The 24652-nt window shown below is 44.3% G+C and overlaps 4 protein-coding genes across 4 annotated transcripts; 2 read left to right on the forward strand and 2 right to left on the reverse strand.

Moving 5' to 3' along the window:
- Positions 1-70: 70 nt before the first annotated feature.
- On the reverse strand, positions 71-9103 carry znf646 (zinc finger protein 646). Its single transcript, XM_070990145.1, has 4 exons — positions 8946-9103; positions 5411-8228; positions 4096-5175; positions 71-3777 (listed from the first exon to the last, which is right to left on the reverse strand). The coding sequence occupies exons 2-4, from the start codon at positions 8011-8013 to the stop codon at positions 2886-2888; spliced, it is 4575 nt and encodes a 1524-aa protein (XP_070846246.1). The 5' UTR covers positions 8014-8228; positions 8946-9103; the 3' UTR covers positions 71-2885.
- A 442-nt stretch (positions 9104-9545) lies between these two features.
- Positions 9546-12737, forward strand: znf668 (zinc finger protein 668). Its single transcript, XM_070990146.1, has 2 exons — positions 9546-9665; positions 10249-12737. Exon 2 carries the CDS (start codon positions 10257-10259, stop codon positions 12252-12254), a length of 1998 nt encoding a protein of 665 aa, XP_070846247.1. The 5' UTR covers positions 9546-9665; positions 10249-10256; the 3' UTR covers positions 12255-12737.
- Positions 12738-13375: 638 nt separating this feature from the next.
- On the forward strand, positions 13376-13902 carry gjz1 (gap junction protein zeta 1). Its single transcript, XM_070991129.1, is given in 3 exon segments — positions 13376-13418; positions 13421-13529; positions 13531-13902. Coding segments are annotated over 3 exon segments (510 nt in total). The 3' UTR covers positions 13889-13902.
- Positions 13903-14035: 133 nt separating this feature from the next.
- On the reverse strand, positions 14036-23669 carry LOC139349724 (circularly permutated Ras protein 1-like). The gene is made up of 21 exons (XM_070990694.1): positions 23608-23669; positions 23208-23305; positions 22135-22389; positions 20854-21069; positions 20579-20719; positions 20393-20473; positions 20214-20287; positions 19775-19960; positions 19624-19665; positions 19284-19373; positions 18928-19079; positions 18730-18811; positions 18088-18218; positions 17841-17925; positions 17626-17732; positions 17432-17544; positions 15868-15985; positions 15147-15287; positions 14579-14672; positions 14464-14490; positions 14036-14384 (listed from the first exon to the last, which is right to left on the reverse strand). The coding sequence occupies exons 1-21, from the start codon at positions 23634-23636 to the stop codon at positions 14295-14297; spliced, it is 2352 nt and encodes a 783-aa protein (XP_070846795.1). The 5' UTR covers positions 23637-23669; the 3' UTR covers positions 14036-14294.
- Positions 23670-24652: the final 983 nt, after the last annotated feature.

Consider the following 24652-nt stretch of genomic DNA (forward strand, 5'->3'; position numbering starts at 1 on the left):
TTAAACAGATAGAAATCACATTGACTATCATTTGGAAGAATACAGGCGAGACACAAACACGTTATATTTTCCAAGTCTTTTAATTTCAACTAGTTTTAGTTGCAATAATTTGCTTATATTCTAAACTAAGTTCTAACAAAGAAGTAAAAATCTACGTTTCAGAGTGACAAAATAGTTATATAAATATGAATTAAACAGTGAGCAGACATTTTTGAGCACTGAAAATCCAATAAATCAGAACATGTGGTATATGCTTTTTTTTTTATTACACAATAGCTAATCTAGCACTTTTCTCCTGCTGAAGAAACTCTTGCCGTGAGCGTACAGACATCCGACCGATATTTCCGTTCTAATATTTACAGAGAGAGCTCTGAGATTTAACACACGTCACAAATACCAGGCTGTGATTGTGATCAATGACAGAGGAGTGAACGTGTCAAACGCCACAGGAGATCAGATGGAGAACACTGTTAACAAAAAAAAAAAAAAGAAGTTTGAACTGAAATATGCACGTGTTGTTTGACATTAGGCTACCATGGCGTCCAGGAATATGTTACAGTGAGATCATCTAAATCATTACAGTTAATACACATAAGATTTTAAACTTATTAACGAAATGGCAAGTCGTCATGGTGTTTCAAGGCTAGTGTCAGTCTACTGAATGTGATGCCACCGTACTCCATACAATGGTAAGACAACACAAATGAGATGGACTCATAGTTCATGCACTGAAACAATACTTTCAGCATATTGCTTAAATATTTACGACCCGCAAACTAGCTGAGGTGAACTATCCACCAGCCCACTTGTTGCCCGTCGACACTCTGACGAACAACAACGGGCCGGCTGCATTATTATAGACTTCCTGTCCTCCATAGGCTACAAGTGTCTCATCTACAAATGTGCAAATATAACTCTGAAAACAACAAACTGCAGAGAAAACAACCATGGAGAGAAAAGCATCTGCAAACTACAAAGGAAAAACCTTAAAACCGATGCTTCATCCGTTCTATTTGTCTTACAATTGATAACTATCTGAGTTCATTACGATTACAGTGTATTCTCTACAATTAAGCTGCATGAGGCATTAAGTAGTAGTTGCCAGGTAGGCAGGGCTTTCCATGAGGTATTTCATACTTCTGACCAGTGCCAAACATACTCGTACATGAAATGTAATGCATAAGGCATAAAGAAAACCCAATTTTAGATAGATAGAAAAACAAAGGCCGTGTGTTCACTTATGTAGATTTGTGGAAAAAAAAAAAAAAACCCTTCAGGAACAACAGGCACGTTAGACAACTTGGCAAAAAGAAAAGATAATTGCACATTTTTCACAGAACATAAGTGGTTCATGAACCCGACAGTGAAGGTGAATTTGGTGCGTCCTTGTTAATCCATAAAGCTCTGGTGTGTTTGTAGTAATACTTGTGCTTGGCAGAAATGAGGCATTTTGGCCACATGTTTGTCTGAAAATATATATTCATTCTATTCGTTTCATATAAACACGTGGGAGGGAAGAAAAGCCACGAGACAAAAAGGAACCACCTTCACCTCACTGTGGCAATACTTCTGTTACGGACCGCTTTGAGACGTCTGAGACGGCGGTTTGTGGGCGAGGAGCTTCACAATTCAGGAGACGCGTGAAAGTTAGGACAAAACAAAATCAACATTGTGGTTTACAGAATCACAAGTACAGTGAGAGGAGGTTTGTTCACATTAAACTGCTACAGTTGACTTACATTTTAGGCACTGGCACTTCAACATAACTGATGCTTCTCAAAGGTTCAAGAGCACGCTCTGCACGTGGAGCCCATACTAAACGTCGGGAGTGACAACTGTGACGCGAGCTGAATTACAGGAGTGCGGAACCGGCACGAGTGAAAAATAAATGCTATGATTATCTACGATGTTTCACTACGTCGGGTATGTTCCTTCTGAAGGTTTACCCTGAGCGCTGCCAATAACGCCGACGATGCTCGGCTCATTCGTTCCTGATGTTGTAACTGAGAATGAAGAAGTAAATACAACTGGACCGATGACGTTCAGCAAAGGCTACATGAGTTTTAGAAGACAGTTTTTTTTTGTTTTGTTTTGTTTACAACATTCATAAAAAGTTTTTTCTAATAAAATATGCAGATAAAATAACTGGAATAAATTAATAAATACATCCATTTTAGCATACAATGTCACTCAACGTGAATATTATTAGCAGTACGACTATTTACTTGATAATATGATTTGAGTAAATCACTTTGCCACTGACCTTTGGACACACCCAGAGGTATTTGTCTTAATAACAGGCTTGCCCTATGTGAAATCCCAAAGGAAAGTGAGCACTCCTTCGACACTGACGGCAAAGCTAACAAAAGGATTCAGAGATAAATATAGTTCGTATATTTTGTTTCCTAAGGAACTTACAGAGGCACTGAACACAATTATACATAGCAAGAGAGGAGAGATCACCGTGAGAACAGTACTGTCTTACAAAAACATGTTATCAGAGTTTATGCTCTGACATGGACCTGGGCTGCTCTTTTCTGTTCACTTTGGTTGCTTGGTTTGTTATTGAGGAGTGAGCGGTGACTGAGATCGGTGTCACCTGCCCTGTATAATCTGGGATGCTGTGTTTTCATGGAAAAACATTCAGGCCTTATGAAACGCTGAGCGATAGACCCTCTGGAGACCTTTCAGCAACGTCCCTATCTGCTGTGGAGGTAAGACTGGAAGTTCATAATGATATATGCATGTCTGCCAGGACCAAGGAGCACTTTCTGAAAGAAAAAAAACAAAAACAAAAACCTTTTACAATTATTGATAGAAGGTTAAATAACAGATAAATAAGAGGACAACCTGGTTTCTTCTGTTGTACACGCCGGAGTCTTACTTCAAAGGAAAGACCCCATGTCCAAGTCCATAAACGTGTTATCGTCAATGCTAAAAGAGGAGTCATAGGTCTGGGTGTTCTGGTGCATCTTCTGATGGTGCCGCAGGTTGGACTTGCTGGAAAAGCTCTTATCGCACAGCAGGCAGGCGAAGGGCTTCTCTTTGGTGTGGATTCGTCTGTGACATATGAGCTGAGTGGACACGCGGAATGCCTTCCCACACTCCAGACACTGGTAGCGCTTGGGCTCTGTGTGGATGCGCCGGTGGTTCTTGAGAGCCATCAGGTTGGTGAACTCCTTCTGGCAGATGGAGCAGAAGAAGGAGCCCGTCTTGTGGCTGTTCTTGTGGTTGAGGAGGGAGCCGGCGTGGCGGTAAGTGCGGCCACAGTGCTCACAGACGTGGCTCTTCTCTTCTGTGCCAGCTGAATCGTTACTTTGCGAATTAGCGATGCTCTCTGGGACGTGAGACAAAGGTGGTGGAACCTGCTTGTGCATCTCCTCCATGCTCATGGTCTGATTTATTCCTGAGTCCCAGCAGAGGTTGCTGTCTACAGGTTCGTTCACGCCTTGTTGATAGAGGTCCGCGGCCCCGTGGTGCATGTCCTGATGCTGCTGGTAGCTGGCTGCGTTGGGAAAGCTCTGCTGGCAGAGGCTGCAGACCACAGACCGCTCCTTCGAGTGCACCTCCATGTGGCTTTGGAGGTGTGCGACCAGACAGAAGGTCTTGCCGCACTCAGGGCAGCAGTGACGCCTCATCTGGGAGTGTATCTGTAGAGTGAGAGGATCAGGAAATGTCTGGAGACACAAGGTACAGTGGTGGAGGTTTTCGGAGTGTGTCTTTTTATGGTTGAGGAGAGAGCCAGCGTGGCGGTAGGAGCGCCCACACAGGTCACACCTGCAGCAGGGACATATTCAATACCTAATATCACACTTCAGCGCAAATCATTTTACCCAACAGTGAATTATTTATTAACCTGCAACCTTGAACTTGTCTTTGGCCGTTCTGTTCTGCAATTTCTGTTAACTTATCAGCCAACCTTTTGCACCGAGACACTTTAATCAGCAATGAGCTAATATTGTCCCACATGCAGTCAACTGTGTCAGCTGGGACAGGACAGTTTTATTAAATGGAAAATATATACAAACTACCCAAATGATGATAAATAGACAAAACAAAACTTAAAACTGAGTTCACGGAAAGACAGTAACTCACATGAAGCACTTGTCCCCCCTGTCTGACTGCTGGACTCCAGATCTCACAGAGTTCTCCTGACCTCTGCGGCAGCGGTGCCTCTTCAGGCCGGACCTTCCCTGGAAGCTCTTTCCACACGCGTGACAACTGAAGTGACCCGACACCCGGTTGTGGACCCTCTGGTGGTTGTGCAGGATACTGGCGAGGCGGAAAGCCTTCCCGCAGGTGAGACACACATACTTTTTTTTCTGTGTGTGGATGCGCGTGTGATTGCGTAAAGCCATGGGGTTGGTGAAGGGCTTAGAGCAGAAGGTGCAGCTGAAGTGCCCTGTCTTATGGGTGTTTTTATGGTTGAGGAGTGAGCCTGCATGGCGGTAGCTGCGATTACATATGTTGCATGTGAAAGGCCGCTCTTCTTTATTTGAACACGTATTTGTTTGTGCGTTGCTGCTGCCTGAAGGTCCGTCACAGGTGTGGGCTGTCAGTTGGTCAACAGAGAGAAAGGCCTGCTTGCACTCCTTACACTTATAGGTTCTAGATTTGAGGCCCCTCCTGCCTCCGGCCCTATCCTTTCTGATGTCTGCACAAACGTGGGCTAGTAGCTGCTTCTTTCCCCTAAAGCCTTTCCCACAGTTTTGGCAAGAGTGCTTTTTATATGCAAAGTGGGTGCGCAAGTGGTTCTTCATTGCTAGTTGATTGGAATATGTGTTGTTACAGACAGAGCAGTAATATTCACCTGTTTTGTGGGAGTTTTTGTGGTTGACGAGACTTCCTGCGTGCCGATATGTGCGGCCACACTGGTCGCAGGCAAAAGGCCGTCGGTCACCTGTGTCCTCCAATTTGACTGAAGTCTCAGACTTTGTTTGTCCCGTCATCCCTTCAGGCAGTTGCCTGCAGCGTCGAGAAGAGGTTAAAGCCTGATTGGCATTTGAAGTTAAGGACTGCATTCCTCCATCTGACTTGGTCCCATTCATCTGCATGAGGGCCTGGATCTGGTTGTTGAGTTCCTGGATTTTGGCTTTGTTCTCTTTGTGCCTTCTCAGGTGATTCAATAGCTGCTTCTGAATTTTGAAGGCTTTCCCACACTCATGGCAAGTATGCCTGCGGGAGAAGACAAGGTGCACGGTTAAGTTTGTGTTTGCCTAACAGTGAAAAGACATGAAACAAGGAATAGAGCCATGAGAACATCTGCAACACAAAAAACTCTATAGGCAACTCTTAATATTTACATATAATGTCCAACAAGCATCTCAAGTTTGCAACATGAGTGTGTGAGTGTTAGATATTTTACATGTATTTACATATATTAATAATGAGCATTCTTGTTGGAACTAACCTCTTAACATCAAAGTGGGACCTCTGGTGGTTTTTAAGAGCCAACAGGTTGTAGAAGCGTTTCTGGCAGACGAGGCATCTGAATACACCTGTTTTGTGGGATTTTTTGTGGTTAAGGAGGGAGCCGGCGTGTCTGTATGACCGCCCGCACTGATCACACTTGTACTGACGCTGTTCGGTTTCAACAGTTTCTTTGACGTGGCTCGTGTCTTCATTCTGGGCTACATCATTTACTTTCATTTCCTCTTTACCGTGCGATGACTCGTCTTTCCTCTCAGCTGAGCAGCCGTGGTTCTCAAGATGATGGTAGCTGGTGCAGAAGATGCCACAGCTGCCACAGATGATACTCTGTGCTTCCTCCTTGACTCCAGACACATCACTGTCGTTCATCTGTAAATGATCAACATCATCTATCTGGTCCCTGTTGTGTAGGAGCTGATGAGTTATCAAGTCCTGCTTATTGGCAAAACTTTCCCCACATGTGCTACAAATCATCATCTCTCCAGGCTCATCATCTTTCACTTCTTCATGGGAGGACATGGACGAAGGCCCTGAGCTTGCAGGAGTACCATGGGACTGTGTGTGCCCTCGGAGATGGCTCCTCAGAGCCCTCATGCTGGTGTAGCTGTTTCCACATATAGAGCACTGATAAAGATCTCCATCATCATCATCATCATCCTCATCGGCGTCATCGACTTCTTCGCCACCATTCAGCTGATCGCTGCTCATACTGTCATGGAAATTCTGTTCAAAGTAACTTTGTTCATGGCTACCGTTCAGACCATGGAAGTCGGCATTACTCCCTGTATTTCCAATGGCAGAGTGACCATTACTGTCCTGGAAATTAACATTACTGTCATAGTTACTATTAGCAGTGTCACGTTGCTGCTGTAGCAGTGGGCAACTGTGAGACTTAATCCCTGCAATATCTGCAAATGTCTCACCGCAGTCTGCACACATGTGCCTCTGCATCAGGTGTTCATTGTGAGGTAGATGCACAGTCATATCCTGGGAAAAGTCCTGATGAAATTGCTCATGGTACAGAGCCCCATTGCTGTCAGCTCCATTCTCCTGATCCATACCAAGCACGGGGTGAGCGCCGTCCTCCTCCTCGTCTTGAGAGGAGAAGCAGACCTGTTGGTTATCCAGAGTCAAGGGCTCTGAGGAGAGCCAGTCTCCCTCGGCGATGAGGTTAAAAGACGAAGTCTGAGCTTTGTGCAGACGAAGATGACTTTTGAGGGCAGCCAGGTGAGGATAACTCTTTCTGCAGATGGAACACTGGTAAATCCCGACCTGGTGTGACCGTTTGTGGTTGATGAGGCTCCCAGAGTGCCGGTAGCTTTTACCGCAGATCTGACACTTGAAGGGACGCTCATCAGAATCTACAGTTGAAGTCTCTTCCATTTCGGTTGCATTGTCAGCGTGTTGTGTGTGGGGCAGGGCAGGATTGAGAATGCTTGTGTCCATGATTGGGGGTTCTCCCTGAGTACTATTGGAAGATGGTGTTTGATTACTAGAGCAGTCTGAATACACATGACCGTTACTTCTAATGTGCTCCTGCGGCTGATCAAAGCCTCCGTAATTATCCAATGACGATACTGAAGGAACATTATTTAACGGAGATGCATAAAAATTAGACTCAGGCGAGGCAATACTGTTGTCATATGATATATTGTGGTTCTCTGACAAGGAATCTTGAAGTCCAAATGACAGAGATGAAGAATTATGCATTTGGATGTGTTCCTGGAACTCCTCATCGCTGGGGAATCGAACCTGACACAGATGGCAAAAATTTAGTGGAGCATCCTGGCTCTGAGGTGAAAACTGGTCCAGCGGCGCGCCTGTATACGACCCACCCGCTGAACCAAGGTCATTCCCGCCTCTTGCCTTGTGAGTTCTCTGGTGGCTGTAGAGCGCGGCCATGTTATTGAACAGTTTGAAACACACCGTGCATTCAAACATTCCCACTTGGTGGGTCTTTTTATGATTGGTCAGGCTTCGATGGTGTATGTATGATTTGTCACATAAATCACATCTGAAAGGTCGATTCGCCGCATCATCAGAGGTCTCAGATTGTGCATTGTAAACAACCTCCATCTTGTCCTCAACTGGGCTGTTTTCTGAGGAAATCCCAACACTGGCTGACTGCTCACTGAGATGATGCGGGTGATCATTTTCAGTGTTTTGTGTGGGATATTCCATGTCTAGCTTCCTATACGACTGCTCTTTTGCTCGCCTGGCAAGATGAACTTTTTCATGTGTAGCCAGCTGTGTTGCAAGACGAAAAGCTTTCCCACATTCTGCGCAGGTGTACTTTTTCTGTGAAGTGTGGCTGCGAAGATGACTCTTCAGGGCTAAAGCATTAGAATTTTCTTTACCACATATGTTGCACTGAAAAGAGCCCACTTCATGAGTCTTCTTGTGGTTAGCTAGGCTACCAGCATGCCTATAACCACGTCCACATTCATCACATTTAAATTTGCGTTCTTCCTCGTGTTGAAGGTGAGAATCCATGTGCTCGAGCAGGCTGGGCATACTGGGACATACCAGGCCACATTGCTTGCAAGGAAAACCTGTTGTCCTGCCAGGGTCTTGCACTGCCATTGCAAGATGATTGAATTAAGTGCTCCTGACACAGAGTGTATGAATATGCAGGAGGGAAATGCATTAGATGCCTTATCTGTCCATATATAAAGAATAGAGGTCTCTGCAATAAGGTCCAAGGGGTGTCCTGGGAGGTAACGCAGCAGAAGATGTTGAAAACCAGTTCCACACAATTAGGACAGTGTCTTGACTTTAGGAGAAGCAGACAAAGTGAGCTGTTAAGGACAGAAGAGATGCCAGTTAGAGCTGTGGTGAATACATGAACAATGAATGTAACAGGATACTGTTTCAAGCAATAAGTTATGTAAAAGTTATTGGTAGACACAGATGACCTTTCACACATTTTTCCTAATATATATAATAGTCTTTTTGTCAAACAATCATTCTACAATACAGATTGACACCTTAACCTCTAAAACACTGTAGCAACAATAAACATCTCAGAATTTTATGTTTCACGTGTTTATCCCTGATTTAAGTCTAAGTCAATAAATCTTGGGGAAAGAAACCGCCTCCGTACATTAAGTTTAAATACATCTCGGTCAGGTAACCGGCATCATGTAAACTGGATGCAGTTGGCGAACTTTATCCATCATGTTCTGCTACATATCTGCACCAGCAGGCTAACCGAACTAGCTATGTCAATAAACCGGGAGACCAACGCCTCTCTCTACAGATTTATTGCCACTGCGGATACCCATATTTTCCGACATTATAAACAAAAACAGAATGGACATACACCACTTCGTCAGGCTATAAGGAAGAGCGGAAAGGTTAATCGCGGTTAAATTTGCCCAAGGGAACAGTGTGCTAACGTTAGCCCGATACCAGCTAGCATCATCATGGCTAGCTAAACAAACATTGCACCAAAAAGACAAGAAGTCGTTTTCAACGCGGAATCACAACATCAGCAAATGCGTCAAATTAAATACCTGCAGCCGTAATGATTCAACGCAAGCCTCCGAATATAAATTTTCATTCATTATTTCAAAAACGCAATTTTTATGTAAAGGGCAACCCCCTTTTTGCAATTGTCTTTTTTCTTCCATTCCAATTTCCACATTGCTTGTTGCTAGGAAACAGGAAATGTGCAGCAGGGAAATACTTCCCTCTCAAAACTACATAACCCGGGGTGGGGGGGGGGAAAGAAAAAGTTAAGTTAATGCAAACTGTGGCGGGCTAAGTGTTAAAGTAATCACAAACAAACATTAAACGTGAATAAAAACCAAGGTTTTAATGTTCGTCTTACTATTCTGCTGTTTTTCGTAAAACTCCTAAAGCGTATTTGCTGCGAGCTAGCTTAGCATACGTAGCTACCTCTGCCACTTCCAAGCACTGTAAATTATGTTCGCTTCAGCTCGGTACGCATGTTACCATTATGACAGACAGTCTGTTATCTTGACTGGGGGCACCAAGATTTAATAGGGGGTTTCTAATTCATTTATTATGTGTCTTATCTTGAAAATTCGACCATTAAACGCATTAAAACGTTGCACACTTGGCTTGCCGAGAGCTTTCGTCATCATGGTCCTAAAGCCGTCCCCCATTCTGCAGCCAGTCAACAGCAAATCACCGTGTCTCACAGTAAATGCAGTCGTTCACCGAGACGTTTTTCCAGCCATTGTCGACCAACTATTAATGTCCTGATTCAGGTAGGAAACGCCTATGTTCTTCTGATGCACACAAAGACAGCTAATGTTAGCTAAATCCATCCCGTCACGGACATGATGACACTGTCGAGTGAATTGGTGCAGCCGGTCCTAAAGCCAGCCATTTTGAGTTAGTCAAATGTTTAGCAAGAAAGCCAGCGAAAATGAATACGTACATATCCTATCCGGTCGTTAACACCATCGCATTCACTCGTGATCTTTGATCCTTGCCTCCGGTCGGGCACATGTCGGTCATTCATACACAGTGATCTCTGTCATTACATCGCCAACTTCCTCTGGCATCAAAGCGGTTAGCTTATTGTCCCTGAGGTCCTAATGCCAGCCATTTTGTGATTTAATACACACCCACATATTTCTGTTATTATGTTGTTACACACATACACATTATTTTCATGTCCACCATCAGCCCCTGTTCCTGACGATCTGCTCTCCTTATTCATATGTGTGACAGCTCTTTAGCCTGATGTCTGTGGAACAATCAGTCTCACACCCTTGTGCTGACAAAGAACTGTTTATTTACATGATTGTTACATGATATATATTATATCTCTGTGTCTCTTTGCAGATACAAAGATGGCCTCTCCTCAGCCTGGCAGCCCACCTCTTGCAGAGCAATACACCCCTCCTGCACAGGATGAAGAGAGCCAACAAGAGGAAGAGATGATGAGGGATCAGCCTGCAAAAAAACGTGGCAGAGGAAGGCCTCCAAAGGCCAAACCTCCCTTCAAATGCTCTGCATGCACAGAGGCTTTCAGGAGCCTGTCAGCTCTGCGGAGCCACAAGCTTTCTGCACATGTAAAGGAGCGTCAGCAGCAACACTCGTGCTCTCAGTGTGCGAAAACGTTCTCCAGCAAGGCTCAACTCTCAAAGCATGAGCGCACTCACTCAGCCCAGCGCCCCTTTCAGTGTCCTGACTGTCACAAGGCCTACAAGACGCCCACAGAGCTACGCAACCATAGCCGCTCTCACACTGGGGAGAAACCTTTTGTATGCACAGAGTGCGGGAAGGCCTTCATGCAAGCTATATGCCTGAGGATCCACATGACACAGCACAGTGGAGAGCGCCCTTATTCTTGCCGGCAGTGCTCTAAGAGCTACCCCACCCTGTCTAAACTGAAGGTGCACATGCGCTCTCATACGGGAGAAAAGCCGTACTTCTGCGCTGAGTGCGGTAAGAGTTTTGCAGACCCCTCTGTGTTCCGAAAACACAGAAGGAACCACCAGGGCCACCGGCCGTACGCCTGCGATGAGTGCGGGAAAACGTACACAGAGCTGAAGGACCTGAAAAACCACGAGCGCTCCCACACTGGAGAAAAGCCGTTCCTGTGCTCCGACTGTGGCAAAGCCTTCTCCCGCTCCTCCTCCCTGGCCTGCCATCAGCGCATTCATTCACAGAATAAACCCTATCAGTGCGAGCAGTGTGGCAAGGGCTTCACCCAGCTGTCCTCCTACCAGTCTCACCTCCGCACTCACTCTGGCGAGAAGCCGTTCCTCTGCCCACAGTGCGGCAAGATGTTCTCTGACCCCTCCAGTTTCCGTCGCCACCAGCGAGCCCACCTGGGTTTCAAGCCCTACCCCTGCGATAAGTGTTCCAAGAGGTTCCGGCAGCCGGCTGATCTGGCCGTGCATGAACGCGTCCACTCTGGAGAGCGGCCTTACAAGTGCCAGAGCTGCGACAAGGCCTTTGTAGCATCCTGGGATCTGCGGCGCCACATGCTTGTCCACACAGGCCTGAGGCCCTTTTCTTGCACTGAGTGCGACAAGTCATTTGCAGAGCGCTCCAGCCTCAACAAGCACCGCCGCGTGCACTCTGGAGAGAGGCCTTTCAAATGCGAGGAGTGTTTGAAGTCATTCGTGGTGTCGTCAAGCCTGCGCAAACATGAGAGAACTCACCTAGCCGAGCACTCAGAGCAGCAGCAGCAGCAGCAGCAGCAACAACAACAACAACAACAACAGGAACAGGAGACAGAGGCCAGGTCAGCCTCAGGATTCACTGCCCACACAACTCTACCTCAGTTCTCATGCACGCACTGTGATGCTACATTTGGAAGCTGGGATGAAGTTCAGACGCATGAAAATCTTCACTCCATCGACTCCGCTCCTCCGATTACCAAAATCGTGCCACTGGGCTCACACGTCTGTGAAACCTGCCAGGCAGAGTTTGCACAGCTGGCAGACCTGCAGGAGCATGAGAAGCAGCATCCCAAGCCGAGGCCTCATGTCTGCAACAGCTGCGGCAAAGGCTTCCTCAACAAATCTGGGCTGCGTAAACACCAGAAGATCCACTCCACCAGCAAACCTCACAGCTGCCCCCACTGTGGCAAAGCGTTTCTGTTTGCCGCCTACCTGCGCAAGCACTTACGGACTCACGCGGACGCCGCCCCGGCCGCCCAGCCGCTCACGGACATAAACATCATTCACACTGACCCGCTTCCCTCCCCTCCACCACCCAGTGAGGTTTCCCCCTCCACTGTTGAACCCAGCACCATATCCCTGACAGTTCCAGTGACTGTTCCCGTGACTGCTTTCCAGACGCTGCCAGAGTACTTAGTCAAAGAAGAGGGTCTTTAAGCTTTTTCTTTGTACTGTTTGGGAATTTGGATTCCACAAATATTTAGCCAGTGGCCTTAAATCTTTTTAGATGATAGGTCTGATTTTGACAAAGAGTTTCCTCCATGTACATTTTGAGGGCTTTGTCACATATTTGAAAGATGTTACGTATGACGTTCATGTTTTAAAATATATCCTGTACTATAAGTAACCTACTGTGAAACTGTCTGTTGTAAGCTCTTCATGAAAACATCTAAGCTGATCACTTAAAAATCTCGCCTGGAACGTCATTTTCCGATGAACATGTTTTTATCATGTGTTTTTAATTACAGCTTGTCTTAAATTCTTTGCATACTTTGCATTTCGGTGGAACAAACCATTTGTAAGTGTTTTACTGTGTATTAGAATCATCAGATCATGATATAAAGCGTCGAGGAAAAAAAGTCAGTGGTGTTCAGTCGGAGGAGTTGAATTTTTATACCAATAAAAAATGTGTAATGTGTGAGAAGCTTGTTTGTTTATGTGCAGAGCAAACCTGTTTTCTGTGCAGTATTTTCATTGCAAACGTTAAAGGTTGAGCTGTAAGGTGCTTCTTAGGTAAAGTTAAGCAAAATCAACATACGTGGTGAGAAGCAGTAATGCATACAGCGTGTTGATAGCATGTTTTGCATCCATAAAACACTGAATGCAAAGTGGCGGTGACAGTATTCCATTAGCGGTGTGCGACTTTCAAAGGTAAGCTCTCTCATCTGCTACACTTCACTCCCATTAATGCTGAAGTGCATTAAGAACAAGTTCATGTGCAATCATCAGGCCAGTGTATATTAGCTGTGACACTTGTGAATGCCTAAATGAAGTTTCCGTTAATGCTTCCTTAAAATTAAAGACTTGAGATGGTATCAGATGTGAGCTGGCAGTACAGCTTTATTGTACAGTGCAGAGAAAATGATCGACATGGGGTCGAAATCTTCAGTAGATCCTTGTATTCTGGTGCTGAAGATACAGCAGTTGACAGAAAATATGATATGCAAGCACAGTTGAAAGTGAAATGATCAATAAGAAATACGTAATTACACTTTTAGCAGTAGTCTTTTGCTTTTGTTCAACTTCCATGCTGTTACGATTACCAGCCAGGAGGGCCGATGGTGGCCTATCCTCACCTTGTGGAAGCCACCACCACTTACAAGTCCTGTGGGTTGGCTTCCTGTGTGTCTGCCTGGTGACCCTCCTGCTGTCTGAGCTGCCCTTCAGTTTTAATAGACGCTACCACAAACCTGCGATGGTGTTGTGGGACTTTGGTCATCCTCCCTGTCCTGCTGGTGGAGCTGCTCGCCTCCCACCTGCGCTTCCTGGTCACTGATGTGGAGCTCGGGGCTCGGGGGAAGGAGGAAGCTCGGGCTGCCTCCGCAGCCCCGAGGGGCAGGACAGTCATAGATCTCCACAGAGACAGATGTTCAGCAGACATCTGCTCAGAGTTACATGTTTATGTTGTGGGGGCCGCCCCAGAGAAACACATGTCTGTTTATGCTTTGCCTTCCATCTCAGGGATGATTGTTGTTTGTTCAGTCTTATTTTGCACTGCTCACCACCTCTGCAGCTTTTACATGTTGACACTTCTTCATCTTCTTCACAATCTTCTGATTAAGTATACATGAATTAGATGACCGCTTGAATTTACAGTACTCGTACTGATGCATATTCTGCTTCAGTGCCATTATGCTAAAACATAATTATATAATCATAATCAGGACTACATCATCTGTTGTGTTGGAGGATTTACATATGTTGTCATACAGTGTCAGCTATACACCCACTGCACACCGCCACAGCAGTTTCAATATGTATTGCCTGAAGCAATCATTTAAAGTCCTGCTCTGGGAAATGAGTTTCTCTATGATACAGACGGCCACGTTGACACGCTGTCATGCATTATTTACATTATGAAATATGTGACGGATATTTATTCAGCCAGATAATCGAAGTCAAATGGCAACATTTATCCTTGTCATTCATGACTTGAGTTGCTTCCAACGAGGTAAAAGGTGGAGGCTGAGCAGTCGGCTAGACTTTATGTTTGTTCTTCAGTGAGATCGACTTCCTGTTGCTGTGCTTCATGGCGTAGAGCAGCGCCGCACCAGCGTCTGTTAGGGACTGATGTGGGAAGAAGACTTGTAAGTAGAAGTATTCTCGTATAAAGCTGTGTGATATCTAAAGACATAATGTGAGTTACCTGTGAGTCTGAAACAACAGATATCCTCTGGAAAAAAACAGAGTTAAGTGTTTAATTGTGGTGATTCTAACAAATGTGAGGCACTGAAACTGGAAAAAATCCTTTTAAAACTCACCCTTGTGAAGTTATGTATGTTGTTGTATATTGGCTCCATGGTTTTAACCCAGTCTTGGTAGGTCTGTTTGTCCTCCACACTGCGATTATGCTCTCTGCAAACAGACACACTCACATTTTATAGAACAGCATCTTCAGAAATACTCTACATCTATTAAACAACATGCATGCATTCAGACATATGCTGTCATTTAACTGATAATAATAACAAGCTTTAGCCTTTGACAATCTTAAACTCAAATGGTAATTTTGTATGAACCAGAAAATCAAAAAACAAGTCGAGTGGTTGAGTTTTTCTCCCAGTTTCTGTAATCTAATTCAGTTTTATTTGACACATATTCATATTTTGGTTCATAGCATTTGATACAAAATTGTCTTCCTTTTTAGTATAACCTGCACAATTCCTGGAGTTAATTTTTCCTGTCTTTTGTCTTTCCTGTAGGTGTTGAATGTGTACAGAAGCGGCCTTCATTAAATCCATTTGTCAGACTTTAACATAAAGCAGCTCTCATTCTACATGTTGCCCACTCACTAACGTCAGAGATTCCTCCATCCCTCCTGCAACTCACATTGCTCTCTCGATCAGCTTCCTCTGCAGCTCGCCTTCTCTGCTGGCGTCGAGGAAGCGTCCCCTCACAGCCAGAGCGGCGCTGGCCTGCGACGAGTTGAGCTGAATGATGGCCAGAGACAGGGAGGACAGGGCCGCCGAGCTGAGGAGGAGGGTCACACTTTTAGCATGAGAGCGCTTTTCAACATTTACAGCTTCAGCCTTGCCATTGTACTGCTGCGCACAAACACACGGCCGCCACTTTGTAGCCGCTCAAACGATGAATTGCATGACCTTCATTCAGAATATGAAGCAGGCAGACTGAGCTGAGAGGTTCATTTACTGGGTGACTGAATGTTAGAATGGAGGAGAAATGCGATTTACATGGTGCAATCATTTCTGCATGACGCGAGGGCTCCGGTATCTCAGCAACAGCCAGTCTGCTTTGATTTTCAAAGCCGCTTTGCCTAAAGGTTCACAAAGACTGGTATAAATTAATACGACTAATCAACTGTTGTCCTCAGGGTGAGAACACCTCGTTGATTAAAGATGTCACAAGATAATTACTTGTTTAAGCTTACAAGGAGGCCATAAGTATACAAACAGCCCAGTGCAGCAGTGGTGTGTGTGTGTGTGTGTGTGTGTGTGTGTGTGTGTGTGTGTGTGTGTGTGTGTGTGTGTGTGTGTGTGTGTGTGTGCATCAAATAATCTCAATACACTGATTATGGAACTATCATTATCACCTGTCATCAGTAACATTGCGCTCTGAAGTGATCACTCTGAGCACCGTCGGTCCGTTCCTCTGCCTGTACCTGACCTGCAGCTGGATGGACACACGGCTGCCAGAGGCTGGCGCTGGCACTGACAGGAAACACAGAAACAACACAAATATGACTACAATCTGCTCAAGTGTTTTTGGAGCACAGAGAAAGAACATAGTGATTTTTGTTTGTAATAAATATGGGGTTACAGCCTGGTTTGGACACTGAGTGGTGCAGCCTCAATGAGGACTCAGTGGTCAGACGGCTCAGATGAATCACCTCTGATCCATCTGATGGCCTCCACTCACAACACAGGCTGCTCCCCTCAAGCAAGTGTTCAGCGATCCAAAGTTCAGGTTGAACTGCTGCAGGATTAATTAGTCCAGATGTGCTGCATAAAAGCTAAGCTGTGTCTGCATGTGTTGAATTATGACAGCACTCAGAGTGGCTCTGTAAAGCTTCAACAAACATCCATGGGCTGCACTTGGGGACAGTGTTGCTTTTAGCTAAACGCTAATCAGCTCACAGCAACTACGCTAACATTCTGATGTTTGTAATGCAATATTTACCAAGATTCTTCATCTTAGTTTAGCCTGTTAGCATGCTAACATTTGCTGATTTGCACTGCACACAAAGTACTTTTTGCATATTGCACAATTTAGTAATAATGATAAATAATTAAGTGTTGGACAAATTAATTTTTCTGACCTGATGGGGGCACAAGAGGACAAGATAGGGCATCACCAAAGGACTAAGAATTTAACCTCTAGGGACCTGAAGCAAATTTCCTCCAGTTTTTCCATGATTTTTCCACTGAACACCAAAACTGTCAAGCTCATGGTGGCACTAGAGGAACAGTCAGGGAGTCACCAAAATAATGAGGATTCATTCTCTGGCTACCATGATTATTGATAATTGTTAGGATATCTTCACCTGGATAAAAGTGGTGGACCAACTGTTGAGCAGACAGGTTAATTCTACGTGAAGCTATTTCTTGCTGACAGACTAGTATTTGCAGAAGGTATTGCCTTTTCTCAGAAAGATTACGGATAGTTCTGTGACATGTGCATCCAGATTGACAGATTCCTGCCTTTGCAGAAGTTGTGAGTCACAGACTTCGGTTGTTGCCTTACAACTTTTGTGTTACTGGACCTGTTTTTGCACTCTTCCTCAGTCCAGCTTTGTCAGGTCTTGTTTTCAGATCTAATGTCTCTTGGTTCACATTGTGTGTTCCTGTCTTGCAGAGATCTCAGATTGAGACTTCATGTTTTCTTGTTTGGCAACAACAGAAATCACCATTTTGCAATGATCAGCAGGATCTGGCAGCACAGCAGCGCCTGTGATATCCCTGAGGAAGGCAGCAAAACTGCTACTGATACTGGCAAGGTAAAAAAAAACAACAACCAGAATGACTATTTCTGGTGAGGTGGATGTTTCTTGTTAGCCTTCAGATGGTCACTCGGTGGAGCTGATGACTAGGGAGAGATTAACCACGCATGTTATTACACAGTCAGTCTATCAGTGGTGGCACACCAGTTTGCCTCACCTTCTGCATCCTGTTCGCAGGCTCCAAACTGGAAGGTGATCTCTGTATCTCTGTCCACGTTCCCCACCTCTCTGGTCCCTTTGTGTCCTGCCTGTCTCTCTCCTTTCATACGCCTGAACCAAAGGGGAGCATCAGTCAATGCTTCTTGTAAGTAGAAATATCCATATTTTGGGAATACAAAGCACAGCTCTTACAGCGATTGGGGTAGCAGCAATGTGACAGTACAATGTGTCGCTATGGTCCTGTTCTCGATGATCTGTTCAAACTCTGGGTGCAACATTTTGGGACTTGCTATCACCACCTAAGGCACAACACACACAGATAACAAGATCTGATGAGTGGTATACATCATAACCATACTGGCACTCAGGATACAAATCTTACATTACAATTTTGAATCATCTCTTACTTTCCCCCGCGTGCGATCGGCCAGTCTTCCCAGCTCGTCCAGCCTGCAGTCTGTTCCTTCTATGGCCAGCACAGACACTGTCACTCTAACAAAAGAAGGACATTTCAGTATGAGCTTCATCACAGCACAGCAAACAACACTCACCTTCCTGACCCCTTATTAGTGCTAATATTAGATTTACAACAACAATCAACAATAATTGAATGCTTGTTCCATTCTTGACATTGATGAGGAAATGTAGACCAACCCCTGACTGGCAGCATATTCCCCGAGTTCCTGGTAGAAGATGGTGGATGAGAGGAGGGTGCGAGCACTATTATCCTCTTCCTCCAGATTCCCCAGCTCTGTGTTGGCCTTCCCATCTGTACAGATAATCACCTTCGAGATCAGCAGGGATAGCAGATCAGGATTGTATTGTTTTTGGAACACAGAAAAATGTAAATATGGACATATGATTGCTTTAGGACCACACTAAAGGGTGGTGTTTGTGACCATTTATCACAAATCATGTAAACCCTCCCAGCTCATCCAGTTAAAAGTGCAGACTGGTAGTACATTTTAAATTCAGCTGTACAGAAATGAATGGTAATGAATGCAGATAGATGCAGGGAAAATAAAATGAAATGCTGGTGAAGGTCAACACACAAAACCTCATATTCAAATAAAGGGAGTTTAAGTGACCATCGCTGTGTGGGATTCCTGGTTCCTTTTCAGCTGAATGTGCATGTGTAATTTCTGCCACAGGGAGTCTCTCATTCAAAACAGCAAAAACTAAAGATGTGGTTTGATGACGTCAATGGTGAAATGAAAGTCTATCAGATGTGATGCAGGCTAAACCATGCCTATATGATGGTTTGGTTTTGTTAATAAAACTTAAGACCAAACCTACTTTGGACCCAGGTTGTCTGGAGGCCATTGCAATTGCCAGAAGAGCCGCCGGGCCGAGAGCTGTGGTCCCACTTTCAGATAATCTTTTAAGAAGAGGAAAATGGAAAAAAATACATCCATTAATTGAGGGTAATTTTGCGTTCATGTCATAAAAGACAAAAACGATTGATTGCACACCAATCACTGCTTTTTCTCTGACCCCAGAAGTTGTCTTTGCAAGTAGTCTTTGGTCTGTGAGAGTGGTGGTGGACTGGGAAAAGCAGCTGCAACCTCTTTCAGATAGTCGCTGTCGGTCAACTCTGCACCACTCAGGAAACGTGACGCAAAGTTGTCATGTCCATGCACTGTGACCTGGCCACACAACAGTAATAAGTAACAGTAATAACTTGCATTACATGCTCATATTTCTACATGAGAGACTGAAGAGGAAGTCAAATATGGGTCAGACACAAACTTAAAAGACAGAAGGAAAAAAAAAAGAGGAAAATCAGGGAATTTAAATGTACATGCTATCCAATTTATTTTAGATCAAGCTCCTAACAATGGTGTGTATACCTCATAGTTGAAGGTGATGAGTCCCACTCGTAAGTCAGGTTGTTGTTCACTTAGTCTCTGAACACACTGCAGCACGGCTTCCTGGACAAACTGGTTTGAATACAATGATTTTTATCTCAACAGCGTCTTGATGGCATCTCTGGACAGCTGTTACTGTTGTAATACTCTATGTTCTCTATATTGTGCATTTACACAAACACCAAATTTTAAAGTGATCTTATAAAGTTGTGTTACTTGGAGACGTTCCCCTTTTATAAATGAACTCTAAGTGGACCCACAATGCTGTTTGTGTGTTCATTTTCAGCCTTGCAATGTTCAGAGGACACTTGAAAAGACTCACTTGGAGACGGGATCTGTGGACAACGTGCTCTCCCTCTGACACCTTAAAACAACAGAGTTTGGTTTTTGTTTTAAAAACACCACAGCTTGGGTTTGTGAATGCCAGCTGTCACAAACAGTGAACAGATCGCCATCAGTCATGCGGTCTTCACCTGGGAGGTGATGCTCATGGAGCCGGAGATGTCGATGCAGAAGAGCAGCAGAGCCTCAGCAGCACCCGGGGGGGTTTCATTAGGACAGAGCAAAAAGAGGCCGTCCTGGTAACCAGTAAGGGGACACTCTTGTAAACTGGGAGGACTGGTGGACTGCCAGGGCTGACAGAAGTAGCACGTGTGAACCTGTAGTTCAGCAGGAGGACAGAACACACATTTACACAAACAAGCCAGCGATCCCAGTTATCCATTGTGTCATTACGCTATGATCAATAACACTTATGCCTGGCTGCCACCAAGAGGTTGCCATGCTCTAGATTTCCCAGTGATTACAAGGAGATTTATAGTTATTACTCTCATTTGAAATCAATGGATCACAATCATCTGACTACTTATCCATTTCTGAATAAAGATCAAATTAAATACAGCATCTAAGTACCATATTGTCATAGGGGGAGTCCAGCACAGAGCCACACTGGGAGCAGGAGATGGGTTCCCCTTGTATGGTCTGCACTGGAAATATGCAAACATGATGGTCATTACAAGCCAATAAGAGCGAAGATAAAAACGAGATGGCTGATAATGAAAGTTTTACTGTGATGATAAAAATTTGCCAACCTCTTTCCTCCGAGAGTAATTTTCCTAAACTGACAAGAAGCACATTAGGATTCCCTGGCAGAGGCCCCTTATCTGCTGATCCTGAGTTGGGGACAACAGGAGCATTAAATTAAAGAGCATTCGGTGGCGTAAAGCATTAATAATGAGTGTTGTTCTTTTGACAGCACGACAGACTGTTAGAATTACCTTTACTGGCCGGTGATGGGACAAGTGACGGGTCTGAAGGTGACTTCTGAGATGATGAGGGAGATGAGCGGCGCGAGGGTAACAGAACCAGGTAATCTGGTATTGACCTCATGAATGAAGGTCTCGGAGGAAGGGGTGGAGCTGTGGTATGAGAGCAAAACAGAATCAATCTGGATGATCCGTCTGTTCCTTTATGCTACTTGCACAAAGCCGCTACAAATCTGGAAAATACAGTGTGTTGTCTGAAAAACCAGAATATCCAGTGGTTGGTTTACCCGACGTCTGAGCCGGCACGCTGCTAGCATCAGCTGGCAGCTTCACCTGGACCCCGGTGCCTTCTGGTGTAGTGTATGAGTAATTTGGGTCCCAGGGTTGCAGGTTTACATCCGGTTCATCTTTAGGGAGGTCATAGGTAAATGTCTGACTGTTGGTGTTGGGGGAAGGGAGTGGTTGGCTGTTTGCTGCAGGTCTCATGTGTGGTGGAAGAAGAGCTGAGGAAAGCAGAGAGAAGCAATTTGTTAAAGGAATAATTCACCCAAAGAATAAAATTGGTCATCACAAAGGCTAAACATCAACCAAACATACAATGATTTACCACCTGAAACTCAACCAAACCCAAGGCTTCACTCAAATTATGAAACACCCCCCCACACATTTTCTCTCTCCGGGGATGCACAAATCCAATAGGTTGACTCGGTATCTCTGCTGATATCAATATAAATTCAATGTTTTTGAAATCAGTGGCATTGTTCAGCCACAGTGTACCTGGTTTTAGTGACATAGTGATCCCTGGCCTCATATTACCTTACAGATTTCATGTTTCAGAAACAGAGTACTGATATGGGATTCTATGTGTCAGTGCCCAGGGCCAACGTGCCAGAATCAGTGTTGGGAGAGCAAAAGTTAAAATGCTCTATTGTTATCTAATCATGCAAATACTTTTAGCATAATGTTTTCAGATTTTGAGATATTTGGAGCCTATCCCAGCTGTCAACGGGCGAGAGGTGGGGTACACCCTGGACCGGTTGCCAGCCGTTCGCAGGGCAACACACAAGACAAACAACCATTCACGCTCACACTCACACCTAGGGGCAATTTTTTAGAGACACCAATTAACCTAATGAGCATGTTTTTTTTTGGTCTGTGGGAGGAGGAGTGCCCTGAGAGGACCCACGGGAAGAACATGCAAACTTCACACAGAAAGGCCCCGCCCGGGGATCGAACCGGCAACCTTCTTGCTGTGAGGCACTACCTGCTGCGCCACCGTGCAGCCACATCTGAATCCATGGACAAATAAAACCAGAACTACCCCAAGTGGTAACAAGAAAACAGCTCAACAGACCCTTGAACATTTTTTACGTCATATTCTTATTCTTTCAATTATCCAATAACTTTAGCAACTGAAAGTTAGCAGCAGCTAACATTTCTGTGTGTCGAGCAGCCCTCAGTAGAGTGTGACTGAGAGGACACTAAAAGCTATTTGAAGTAATACCATAGTACAGAATCTAAGCTCGTGAAGTCATACGTTCACACTAATGTTGCCACATTCACATTACCTGTTTTTCGTGGTGGTGTTGTCTGCTGAGGAGTGATGCTGATGGGAGAGGCAACCTCTGATTTATTGTGAAATTCTGCATTTTCATAGAAGCAGGTGGACTTCACAACCTTCTTCACCTCCCTGCTCTTTTCCAGCTGTTCAATAATCTTGGTGGGAGATGGGAGGGATTTCGATGATTTGGCCTCTGAAGGGTTTGTTGGAGGAGGAGGTGGAGGAGCGCGAGGACGCACCCGGTTAACAGGAGGGAGAAGCGCTAAAAAGCATATAAATATATATATATATGTATGCAGTACAGTGGCTGTGAATTTGAGAGCAGTTTCTTGCAAGAGAAATGTGAGCACAGACAAAACAGCTGGTACAGTGATGACCTTTGTGCTGAGAGGAAAATGTGACTCAGGTGGCAGATGGCTTTTACTGAGCAAAGAATCTGAAAGGAATATCTGCTCTAAGATAGACAGGGGAGGCTGTCTGTGTCGCTGATTACATAATAAATAATGGTACTTAACCAACCAGTCAGAAAGCTCTGAAGAAAGGATGAAAAACACCTGGTATCAATCTTTGATATTCAAAACAAACTCGCAGTTGAGTCGTGATTGAATATTCAGATGTACTTCTCTCATCTTTCTGTCAAAAAGCATTTCCTACATTTCCCAGAAGGCCTTTTGATTTCCTCCAGATAAAGGACCTGACAGCAGGGGCATGTTCAATCTGAAAGCGGTGCGCACTCATGTTTTCTCTTGTTATTTGGGTGTTTTCATATTTGTTACCCACTCAGCAGTAATGTCTATAAACCACGCCTTATTAAAAAGAATTAGTCAGATTGGAGAGTCAACAAGGAAGCTATTTGACACTGAAATCTGATGTTTCCTACCGAAGTTTCAGATTTGAAATTCTTTCAGGTGTCAAAGTCCAGTGAAGCAGCAGAAAAAAATGTCTGGCTAGTGCATGTACAATTGAGAGAATTACAACCAACCAACAAAGCGGACCCAGGAATCTTTTAAAACGAGTAGCAGCATCATAAATTGTGATTTCTTTGATATCGTGCCTGTGAGTGTTTGAAAGAAATCCCACCTGAGCGCTTAATGACATTGGCACCGGATCGTTGGCTGTCCTTGTGAGTCACTGATGGCGGCACATAAACAAACCCACAAGCAAATTCCATCGTGAGCCTACCTGCCAGTGAGAGACAGGACATGATTTAACAGGACGTGATGGCCAATAACACATTAAAGAGGATACACTGGCTTCTTTGACGCACAACACATGTAATTATAATCCAAATCAAAGTAATCAACCATTATTACAGTAAAATGTTCTCTCGGGAGCATGTGACATTCAGTTTCTACAATGTTGACACACCTTTAAGAAACACTCTGATTAAAAGAAACAATGCAGCCAACACAAATCTATTGTATCTGTAACATAAAATGAACAGATCCTCTAAAAATAAGCTCATCTGAGACGTACTTACACATGCAGAGTCTGTTGAACGCTGACCATACAGTACAGACAAAAACATGAAATCCACCCAGGTGTCAGAAATGTTTGAACTGCTGCGTGACGTTTTGTCATTCACTATGTGTGTCTAAGACATCTTGTCCAACAGGTTTCTTTTGTCACAAGTCTTCTGTGACACCATAGGGTGGCGTGTGCACAAAGCTGCAAGACTGGGTGCTTAGAGACTTATTTATTAAGTCTGGTTAAACATTGCAGGAATGTAAAAAAAAAAAAAAAAGGTTGGACAGTGAATTGAGAAACAGGGCAGTAAAATTACAAAGGTCAAGATAAGTCATATGCACAAAGAAGATTTCCTACACTGGCCTGGAAAACTCTTCCATGTGCACAGATCTTCCTTGTAAACTATATGTTAGTATGCCATGCTATCATGCTCCTGTATTATGCTCCTCCACATTTGTATGCTCCTGCACACAAATGTGAGTCACACAAGTCAATAGAGTCTGTAATGTAATATCATGTATTGTAAAATTGTGTGCTGGAGTACAGAAGAAATAAATACTCAACCTAACAAACATATTTTAAAACATAGGGACTAGCTGCTCTGTATGTTTATCATATTCGTCATCTTAGTTGAGCATGTTAGCATGCTAACATGTGCTAATTAGTGTAAAACTCAAAGTACAGCTGAGGCTGAAGGGAGTGTCAGTAGTCTGGTCATAAAACCAAATGCTGGACAAATGTTACATTTGACCTGCTGATGGCGGTAGATGAGAAGTTAAAGGACCACAAGTGTTTATAATTCATCTTCTTGCGAACATAACGTGTACAAAGTTTCACAGTGGTCTATCCGATATTTGATGAGACATTTAATGCAAAACCACAAATGTGAGGAGAGAGGATTAGAGGAGATGTTGAGATATTTCACTGAAATATCTGATGACCTGCTGGTGGTGAATCATTTAGGCTGCTCCTGTGGGGACCATGAATGAACCAACAATCCATCTGACAGTTGTTGAGACATTGCAGTCTGGACCAAAATTAGAGGCGAAACAATTACA

The sequence above is a fragment of the Chaetodon trifascialis genome, chromosome 21 (genome assembly GCF_039877785.1).
Source record: "Chaetodon trifascialis isolate fChaTrf1 chromosome 21, fChaTrf1.hap1, whole genome shotgun sequence".
Lineage (NCBI taxonomy): Eukaryota > Metazoa > Chordata > Actinopteri > Chaetodontiformes > Chaetodontidae > Chaetodon > Chaetodon trifascialis.

What these genes read in the sequence shown, in the direction of transcription:
- znf646 (XM_070990145.1), bottom strand. Translation starts at nt 8,013, where the DNA reads ATGGCAGTGCAAGACCCTGGCAGGACAACAGGTTTTCCTTGCAAGCAA. An exon ending in TCCCACTTTGATGTTAAGAG is followed by an intron (nt 5,176 to 5,410) that starts GTTAGTTCCAAC and finishes CTTCTCCCGCAG; the next exon opens with GCATACTTGCCATGAGTGTG. An exon ending in AGGGGGGACAAGTGCTTCAT is followed by an intron (nt 3,778 to 4,095) that starts GTGAGTTACTGT and finishes TCCCTGCTGCAG; the next exon opens with GTGTGACCTGTGTGGGCGCT.
- znf668 (XM_070990146.1), top strand. Translation starts at nt 10,257, where the DNA reads ATGGCCTCTCCTCAGCCTGGCAGCCCACCTCTTGCAGAGCAATACACC.
- LOC139349724 (XM_070990694.1), bottom strand. Translation starts at nt 23,636, where the DNA reads ATGGTCAGCGTTCAACAGACTCTGCATGT. An exon ending in CCAGACAACCTGGGTCCAAA is followed by an intron (nt 18,219 to 18,729) that starts GTAGGTTTGGTC and finishes CTGATCTCGAAG; the next exon opens with GTGATTATCTGTACAGATGG. An exon ending in CGCAATGTTACTGATGACAG is followed by an intron (nt 15,288 to 15,867) that starts GTGATAATGATA and finishes CCTCCTCCTCAG; the next exon opens with CTCGGCGGCCCTGTCCTCCC.